This window comes from Salvelinus alpinus, chromosome 5, assembly GCF_045679555.1.
Source record: "Salvelinus alpinus chromosome 5, SLU_Salpinus.1, whole genome shotgun sequence".
Taxonomy (NCBI): Eukaryota; Metazoa; Chordata; class Actinopteri; order Salmoniformes; family Salmonidae; genus Salvelinus; species Salvelinus alpinus.
This window is the reverse complement of record NC_092090.1, coordinates 75149500-75160023: the sequence shown is the minus strand read 5'-3', so window position 1 is coordinate 75160023 and position 10524 is coordinate 75149500. Positions and strand designations below refer to the sequence as shown.

General features: G+C 40.5%; 1 protein-coding gene and 1 long non-coding RNA gene across 2 annotated transcripts; one reads left to right on the top strand and one right to left on the bottom strand.

The window, feature by feature from the left end:
- Nucleotides 1–205: 205 nt before the first annotated feature.
- LOC139575230 (uncharacterized) lies at nt 206–2691 on the bottom strand. The gene is made up of 3 exons (XR_011674923.1): nt 2331–2691; nt 2063–2252; nt 206–1674 (listed from the first exon to the last, which is right to left on the bottom strand). It is a non-coding gene; the product is annotated as an uncharacterized lncRNA (long non-coding RNA).
- Nucleotides 2692–4834: 2143 nt separating this feature from the next.
- LOC139576789 (prolactin-releasing peptide receptor-like) lies at nt 4835–10004 on the top strand. The gene is made up of 3 exons (XM_071403254.1): nt 4835–4977; nt 8078–8589; nt 9113–10004. Exons 2-3 carry the CDS (start codon nt 8123–8125, stop codon nt 9747–9749), a joined length of 1104 nt encoding a protein of 367 aa, XP_071259355.1. The 5' UTR covers nt 4835–4977; nt 8078–8122; the 3' UTR covers nt 9750–10004.
- Nucleotides 10005–10524: the final 520 nt, after the last annotated feature.

The following is a 10524-nucleotide window of genomic DNA, read 5'->3' as shown; positions in this document are numbered from 1 at the left end:
GTACAACAGTTTTGATTGGTTTACAGTTTAGTACTCAGCGGCATTTGCCTGTCCAGCTAGCTAACATAAAAGTAAGTATTTAGAAAAAGAATGCAAGATTTGACATTACAAACGTAAATGTGTTAAGAATTAAAAAAATACTCACAATATGTGAAGCCAGCTCCACCTTCGACAGAGATCAATCATGTCAAAAAACTAATGCAGATCAAATTAAATCACATTTTATTTCTCACATAAACATATTTAGCAGATGTTATTGCGGGTGTAGTGAAATGCTTGGGCAAGATAGCTTGCCTATTACTGAGTGCAATTGCCACCAATTACATATTGTTTGTACAGTGTAACTATTAATTATTATGAAATAATTACAATACTTGTTAGAGTGTAATTACATATATAATCACATTGTAATAAGGAACCCTTCAAATGTAGTGTTAGCGTGAGGTTTTACTGACAATGCTAAATTAATGGACATTATGTACAGTTTATATGACAGACAAAGAGGGATTGCATTGACCATCTGATATCTGGTATCACTGTTAAAATTCCTTGAGACAAACACCACTGCAACAAGCATACAGCAGACTTGGGTTCAAATACATGAGAATTTGAACAAACTTTTCTGTGTACACAGCCCAAAACAATTATCCTACTTTTATTTAAAGTATTTGAATGTGAAATTGTAAAACCAAATATTCTACCAGGATATTTTAAGACAGTACAAATAGTATTTTGGGAAAGTATTTGAATGTAAAAGTATATTTATTTGCTGTTTGTGCAACATGTATACGTATCCTCTTGTCTAATAAAAAGTGTGACAGAAATAATAATGATTCCATGCTATTTTCTCCCCTACTGTGTAGTCTTCTCCTCCACACTTGTTGCTATGGTTTGAAAATTATTCTTCACACACCTGAGATTCCTGTGCCTGCAGTGTTCATTATGTTTCACGCATATGGGGACATGTTTGAGACATCACAGCTAGAACAACGTTTAAAATCAATTAACGGCACCTGCTGCCAACTGGAAACTACATGTCAGATCATCTAACAGACTGCAATATCAGCATCATTTCAAGAACATACTTATTTACAGTGACGGCCTACCAGAAGTCAACAGGCCTCTTGCAGGGACGGGGGCTGGGATAAAAAATAAAAAATAAAATAAAAATATAGGACAAAACACACATCACGACTATAGAGACACCACAACACTACGTAAAGAGAGACATAAGACAACAACATAGCATGGCAACAACACATGAAAACACAGCATGGTAGCCACATGACAACAACATGGTAGCAGCACAACATGGTAGCAGTACAAAACATGGTACAAACATTATTGGGCACAGACAACAGCACAAAGGGCAAGAAGGTAGAGACAACAATACATCAGGCGAAGCAGCCACAACTGTCAGTAAGAGGGTCCATGATTTAGGTTTTGAATGTAGAGATGGAGATAAAACGGTCCAGTTTTAAACATGCTTTGTATATTGTCTGGCATTCTGTTTCTTACCACCAATCTCTGTATGAGCTGCCACCTTCTCACTGCATCAGGCGGGGCAGGTGCTCCATTGGGTGGTAGGTTAGGAGGCTCTTGGGGGTCCATTCTAATGTCATGCCTCAGGGCTATGTTGTGGAGCACACCACATGCCAGTATTATGCCTCTCACCTTTGATTGGGGAGGGAAACTATTCATTCTTAAAACCGGACATTTTATACTTAAGTGTTCTTGTCAAACAAACTTGCACTAATGGGCACTACAGTTACTGAGATGTCCCCTTGAAATCTGTTCTCATTTTGTGGCAATGCTAATGGAAATGATAGGAATCAGCTGATTCCATTCATTGACACTAGCGTTGCTTCAAAATGCACAAGCTTCAAGGGGACATCTCAGTAACCGCAGGGCCAAATTAAAAACTATTTTCAGCTATTTGGCCGGAACCTTTGGGTGTGCAATTTCAATAAAATGCTAAATATAAAATGTTGATATCTATTGCTTTAAGTTGACCCATTTTAAAACTAAATTAAAGTTTTGCATTTTTATTAAATGAAGTTACCTTTTCTGGCTTGTAGAGGAGTTTTCCACCTGATGCATCAAGGCAAAGCCACCTGCCCTTCAGCAGTCCGATGGTGCGCTCCACAACCGACCTTGTTCTGCCTTGCGCCAAGTTGTAGCGCATTTCCTCTGCTGTTCGGGGATCGGCAAAGGGAGTGAGAAGCCACGTTTTCAGTGGATAGCCCTGTCACCTAATAGGGTAAACCCGTTGTGTTACATTATTTTGCACGGTTAATAGGCTATTATACACTGAAAAGAAAAGAACTCACTGAGAAGCCACCCGCCTCCACTCTCACCAGCTTCTAGATGCAGGCCTACTCTGCTGTGGGCAGAATGAATTAGTCGTGCGTAGACCCTGGCCACTTGGAGCATACATTGAGAAGTTGCATACGGGCATCGCAGATGATCTGAACATTCAATTAATGGAAATTCTTCCTGTTAACATATTCATGTTCATCTATAGATGGTGCACGTAAGGCAATATGCGTGCAGTCAACTGCACCTATGACCCTTGGGAAATTAAATGAGCGCACAAACTCGGCTTTGACGCGCGCCTGTTTGTTGGCTGTAAATGGGAAACTAATGTATCTCCTGGACAATATGTGTAGTATCGCCTCGATCACTTGTGGCAGGATGCGGTTGAATGATGGCTGTGATATAGAACATTGCATCCTGTTGTTAATTCAAAACACGTTGCGTCTGGCAATTAATTCCTCACACCTTTAATTGATCATTCCTAACAAATTGTTCATAAAGCTAATGCACAGTTCACCAGAGGCTTGGATGCATATGCGGCCCAAACTGCAAAACCCATACATAACCAGCAGGAAAATCACTTACGTCAAGTCTAGACTTTGCGTAGAGACAAGATAATTTCCATGTCAAAGTAAGGTTTTATAAATAACTACTTATACATGGTTTTCTGCATAAGTCATACTTAAGATCAAAATTGATCGTAAGTCCGTTTTATAAATGAGGCCCCAGATTTTTAACCGTTTTTCAGAACTTCTTGGGGTTAGACCAAGAGAGAGAACTGCTCCTTAAAGTAACTAACTTTGACCTTCCGGATAGCCTGAGTGCACTTATTTCTCATTTGCCTGAACGAGAGCCAGTCAGCCTGAGTATGCGTGTGCCGAGCGATTTGCCAAATGTAATTCTTGAGGTGGAGTAACTCTGCCAGATCACGGTCGAACCCAGGGGCTGAACCTTTTTTTAATTCAAATTTTCTTTATGGGCGCGTATTTGTTAGTAATACTTCTGACAATATCAAAAAAGAAGGTCCAAGCATTTTCGACAGAGGGGATCAAGCTGATTCTATACCAATTTACAGAGGCCAGATCATGAAGGAAGGCTTGCTCATTAAAGTTTTTTAACAAGCGTCTATGACAAGTCAGGACAGGTCGTTTCACTGAGCAGCCATTATGAACACAGGCTGTAAAACAGTGATCACTAAGGTCATTACAGAAAACACCAGACTGATAACAATCAGGATTATTTGTAAGGATAACATCCAGGACATGACTTTAATGAATCAAATACCAGTGCCCATTTGAAAATAACATCTATTTATAATCATTAGGTTTGCTTGGTGAAGCTGTAACAAAATAATTAATTATATGGAGAGAGAAACAACTGACCCCAGTACAAGTATATTACTTTACTATCCATCCCTTCCGATCTGTAAAATTGTAAGAGAGCAGACAAAACAGCACCAACAAAATAATTTTTGCTGTTGTAGTTGAGCTTACAGCACCCAACAATCACAGTGAGTCATGAATACGCAATTGCAGCTGTCAAAACTGCCACCGGCTACATTGTGCATACTGTAGCATTGCTTAGACACCTGCCTATTGCCTACAGACTGCCTTCACACCACTCCAATTTAACACCACACTGTCACTATGGCTCACTTCCCAGGTGGCTGACACAGCCAGGAGCAGTGTTTTGTACGAGTAGGTGAGGGAGGTTAACATCTATTGATCTCACTACTATGTTGTCTATGATGAACAGCCCCATGCTTTAATGAATGCAACTGTCAGAGCGAATGAAACACCTGGTCGCCCCCGGCCTGGCACGTAACCCTGGTCTTCTTAAATCACAGTCAATGATTTAGAATGAATAGGCATTCAATGAATAGCCAATGATTTAGAATCGATAGTCATTCCCTCCAACATGGACAGCCATTGATTAAAACCTAGAGATACTGGAAGACAAAGGCTTTTCTCTACATTCATTGGCCATGAAAACAGGGATCATGTAATCAACCCAGTCTAATTGACAAATAAATAAGGATGCTTGAGGAGATCCATTTGAATAGTTACTGTTGCGTTTCCACTACATGATACCCCTATAAATTCAATTTTAAACCCTATGCCTAACCTTAACCCTTACCTTAACCCCACTTTTCTGCCGATCCAATATCCACTTCCAAAAATAAAACAATTTAATCTACAGTGATGTAGACATGTATAGATTGATATGAGTAACTGTATGAATCCATCATGATGCGCTTTTTGATAAAGCCTTCACAAATAGCCAACTGTTACATTCAAATAGGCTACTGTATAGGATGCGACAGACACTCTGTCCAGTACCTGTTGCATACAAGCAGGTGGTCATCAGAGGCAGCTGTGCACACTGCAGGCAGCCCACTGAGGATTTGGTGCACATTTTCACAAATCACTTTACTGTAATGAAGGCTATGCTGTAAAACAGCTGAATAACTTTGAGAGCATTCAAGGGTTATTTATTTCACTCTGCTCCTCTCTGTGGAGTGGGAAACGTGGGGACCGTTGATGCGCTCAGTTTGGTGATTCTCCAATGTGGATAAGTTGACAGTCACAGTCAGATTCACTGTCAGTCTCCGCTGATATTGGAGGAGTTGAAACGTGGACACCTGCTCCTCTTGCTGAATAGGTAAGGTTTAAAATGTGAATTTTCATGTTTTCTAGCCTTGATAGGCTATAGGAAATAATTTTACAATCGTTTTTCTGAAAAGATTAAATTAGTAACATCACTTTTCCTATAGCCTCTGTCATTTGCATTCTACAATCATTTCAATCAGAGCCAGTTTTGTGCCACAAACTTAGAAAACGTTTTATTTCCTGGGAATATATATTTCTAGGATTCATTTGGGTAGAACATTTTACAATGTTTTCCAAATTAGGGAATACAGGACATTATTTGGCAGAAAATATATATAACCTAAGTTTTAGTATGCTATATGTTTACTAAATAAGATGTATTTGGATGTGGTTATAAGGTAAAATGACAAATGCTTTATAGTAGAACTTATATGGTCTTTAATAACCAGTGATTTTACCTAGACAGGGTGTCTAACAGGCTGACATCCATCAGCACTACCAAGATAAAGACCTGCATTAGTTGCCATTCAAATGCATTCTCAGAAAGAGGTGAATAACACGTTAGGGAAATGTTTGCGTGCCTGGGGGCATCCCCTGGCATTATTAGACTAAAATGTTCCAAGCTAATGTGTTGCAGCACTTTGCAGAGAGTGAAACCCATGTGCACAATGTGCCTCTATTATCCTGAGTCCTGTGTTTTTCATCTATTGAGATATCATATTGAATCAGATATTCCCTTTGTTAATATGTTCTGTCCTTGGTAGAGTTATGAGGCCAGCGGAACAGATATTGACTGACAGGGATATAGATTGTTTAGTGTTCCAGCACTGTCTGTCTCCCAGTAGGAGAGTGGGTGAATGTTTAGACAACCTCTCCCACTGGGCAAAAACTGGTTGAATCAATGTTGTTTCCGTGTAATTTCAAACAAAGAAAATGTGGAAAACTGATTGGATTTGCAAAAAAAAAGGCATTTCATATTTTTTTCACCCAACTTTTAAACTAAATCTAATGACATGGTGACATTTGTTGTTGATTTCATGTTGAATTCACGTTATTTGAGAACTCAACAAAATGTAAATCAAAACTAGATGTTGAAACTGACATCTGTGCCCAGTGGGGTGGGTTCTCTGACTAAACATTCACATTCACAGCTCTGTTCCACCTATTTTCCTGACCAGCGGCAGTCATGAGTACATTTTATTTTGTTGGTGCACAGCCATCACTTTGCAATCTGAAGAGGACCTCAAAAGTCCATTACCCTATTTTGCTGCATAATGTGGCTGAATTCAAAATAGAGAAAGACACATACTACCCACTGGGCACATATGTAAATTCAACATCTATTCCACAATGGTTCAACGTCATTTCATTGAAATGATGTGGAAACAACGTTGATTCAACCAGTGTGTGCCCAGTGGGTGTAAGTGCTAAAATAGGATCCATCTGTCCATCAACTGCACTGTGTGCTTCCTGTTTAAGCATGACTAATCCATGTCTCAAAAGCACTTGAGAGACAGTCAGAGACAGTCAAGATTGTAAATGTGATTGGGTAAAACTGTTTTGGCTCTGATGGTTTGCCCTCCCTTCCCGGCACAGTGTCTCTCATGAACATGGTTCAACTTCTCAACTCATACCATCTGTGTACCTGTTCACAACATGTTCTCAACATGAGTTTCTGTTGAACCACTGCTAACAGAGTAAGATGCTGAATGTATGCAGTCATCTATAGACTATATAGAGTCATACCCTAATGATCATGTGACTCTTTTAGCAAAAAATGATGAAATGAGGTCACAACAACAAATCTGTTGTTGTCAAGCAAAGCATGATTACACATTTAGAGGCTTGTTGAACTAAAGAGCATATTTCTGTGTCATTCATGTGTCACTGTCTGAGTGCTTCTCATTTGCAGCACAATTCATAGTATAAAGTGAATAGATTTCTGAATGATTTACTATAATTTCACTGATTAAAGACATTGCCCCAGCTAGCACAACATGCTCTGAGAACCAATGTTTTTTCCTAAAAGCTCAAACATGGTTACATTTCATTTCACTTTTGGTAATGTTCTAGGAACATTCTCCAACTGGTTTCACATTAAGAATGTTCTCAAATAGTTCAGAGAACGCTAAGAAACAATGTTCTTCTGTGGAAATTTCACTACTTTAGCGTTTTCTACAGGTTTCCCCAAGGTTCTATTTAAAGTCCTGTTCTCAAATTGTTCCGAGAACGTTAAAAAAACTTTCCATAAAAACCACAAGAAAACTTTAGTAACGATCAGAGAATGTTCTAAGAATGTTATTTAAAAACATGTACATTCCGTTCTCAGCATCAACAAAACTCTCTCTACCTTCTATCTTGTTAAGTGTGTTCAGGTGCGTTGGCCTCGCCCACTAATTGGCCACACCTGATCTTAATGAGTGCTTGTTTCCTTTGAAATGGGGTCTGTTTGAATAGATTAAATTAGCGCAGTGGACTAATTCCATGGACAGAGAACATAAGATTATAGGTCTGAATCTCACTGATGCCGTGTCACAATAAAAAAGAAATGTGTTTGCATGATTAATGCCTAAGGAAATAAATGTTCATGTGTCCTATCTGTGCTTGGAGTAAAATAAATAGTTAACCCAAAATACGGTGTTATTAAAAGTCTTGAAACATTCAGTGAAAGTTTTAAAGACATTTTCACTTCTGTTATCAGAACATTAAAAAAGACGTCCAGTTTTACAGGTCAGGAAACACATGGTTTCGTTCCCACAACCAATGTGAAACCAAAAATATATGTTCCCAGAACTTCCAAGGAACCAAATGTGCTAGCTGGTTGATGTGCTGTGTAAATATACTTTATGCATGTTTTATTCACTCTAGGCGCCAAAGGGAATTATTAGATTCCAATCCAACTGTTCCAACCCAACGGTTATTCAGTGGATGCTAGTATCATCCAGAACAATCAGTCCAATCAAGGGATACAGGGGGGCACAGACCTCTCAGAGATATGTGGCCTGGAATAGAAACAGGCTTTTAGGTTAAGTTATTTAGTTTGGATATGAAGAATTTCAATAGACTTGACACAACCTCATCAGAATCCATTGAGCCCAACAAAAACAAGTGGACTGATAAGCTAAGTCTTCTTTTTTCTATCTTCTCTCTAGGCACCTCTGGCCCTTTCTACAGTGTGACGTGCTTGACCTACTAAGATGGAGGGCAGTGGCAGTGGGTGGGCTGTAGATCTAGTCTCTCCTGGGCCGTGTGTGGCTGGCATGGAGCGGAACACCAGCGGTCAGGTTTTTGAGGTGGCGCTGCAGAACTCCTCCTCGTCCAAACTCAGCCCTCAGTTTGTGGGGGTGGAGCTGCCGCAGTCCTTCAAGCTGCTCATCATCCCCTGCTATGCCCTGGTGGTGCTGATCGGGGTATTCGGCAACTACCTGTTGCTCTACGTCATCTGCCGCACCCGCAAGATGCACAATGTCACCAACTTCTTCATAGGGAACCTGGCCTTCTCCGACATGCTGATGTGTGCCACATGTGTCCCCTTCACCTTGGCCTATGCCTTCAACCCCCGTGGCTGGGTGTTTGGGAGGTTCATGTGCTACCTGGTTTACCTCATCCAGCCAGTAACTGTCTATGTGTCTGTTTTTACTCTCACTGCTATTGGTGTTGACAGGTAAGCCTTGGTCGAGGTGGCTTTAACTATCATTCCATCTAAGTCAGACTAGACAAAACATTTTGATTTTGGGTAGAATGAACACATTGCTATTACATTTCTATTTAAGCTTCTATCGCATTACGTAATTTCATTTCCACCACAGGTTTGATCATTTATCCTCTATTGACATTTCCTCCATGGTGTTTCAGTATTTGCGGCTGTAACAGAATGATGATTAGGTATACATTCAAGGTCTGTAACATAAAATACTCTTAACAGCTCTATTCAGCACCATAATATGACTCTTCTATAAGCTCAAGTCAGTTGAAGATGATTTAATTCCCACTTCACGTCAATAACAATAGATCCAATAATCTACAGCAACAGTACAAGCATGTGATATCAGTGCGACACATTGCAACAGTGCAATCTGACAGTGCAATTACTGTCAGATCAAAAAGCAAAAACATACCAAATCACACTTTTTTCATGCTTGTAAATGAGCTGTTATGTAGATCTAGCTTTTCCCGCCTGTTCCTAGGTACTATGCCACAGTGCACCCTCTGAAGAAGCGGATCTCAGTGCTGGCGTGTACCTACCTCTTATCTGGGATCTGGCTGCTCTCCTGTGGGCTTGTGGCCCCGGCTGTAGCCCACACCTACCATGTGGAGTTCAAGAATGAGGGCTTCACCATCTGTGAGGAGTTCTGGATGGGCAAAGAGAAAGAGAGGTTGGCCTACGCCTACAGCACGCTCTTCATGACCTACGTCCTGCCTCTCTCTGCACTCTGCATCTCTTACCTCTGTATCTCTGTCAAGCTGCGTAACTGTGTGGCGCCTGGCCACCGCACCAAGAGCCAGGCCAAGGCCCAGCGAACCCGCAAGCGCAAGACCTTCCGTCTGGTCACCTTGGTGGTGGCGGCCTTTGGCGTGTGTTGGATGCCCATCAGTGTATTCAACGTGCTGCGGGACATTGACATTGACCTGATTGACAAGCGCTTCTTCCTGCTCATCCAACTGCTGTGCCACCTGTGTGCCATGAGCTCCTCCTGCTGTAACCCTTTCCTGTACGCCTGGCTACATGACCGCTTTCGCGCCGAACTGCGCAAGATGTTCACCTGCCACCACCGCATCGGCATCCCTGCCAACAACTGTGCCACAAACAGCGTGGTGCTGTGAACCACTTCATCCCACGCTCCCACCTTTCACTGGATGTGTTCAGAGAATGTCCTGAGGTATTTGGTCCTGGAACTAGCTGGACGATTTTCTGTCAGGTTTTTGCACAAGTACTGCATAAGATAAGAATGTCAAATGAATACATTCATTTACAATTAAGCTTAAAAAATATTTTGAGAATATACATTGTTGTGCATATTATGTACATTTCTACATGATGAAGTGGTAGTTCATTGCAATAAACTGTGTCACAAACAAGACTGCTGCAAAAATGCGTAGTGCATTAGAAGTTTTCATAGACATGTTGAACTATCAGAAGTTGGTTGAGCAAGATATGGACATCTTCTGTTTGTACATGTATATGCTGTTTAAATAAGAATGTTCTTTATTGTTCAGGTTATTCCCATGATACAAACACAGTGATGGTTTAATAATATATGTTCTTTGTTTGGTGTTTACTTGAATTCTACAACCTCAAGGCTGTGACTGACAGGCGATGCTCATTACCACATGGGAACACGGCTACCAACCTCAGAAGCGGTCCTGGCTTGGGGACAAAGATGATAGCTTTCATCTCTCAACCACTAACACAAAACTAAACACATTATTTGGTCATTTCGAGAAAGATTGTAATTTATTCCATTTAACCTGGTTTCCATTTTTGATCAATTGCATGGTTAAAACACTCCTCAGTATAGTAGTTTTAATTTCTGGGTTAATGTGACCGCATTGATGATGTTGCATCATGCATGTTACATCTTTGTAAATGTAATTTGAA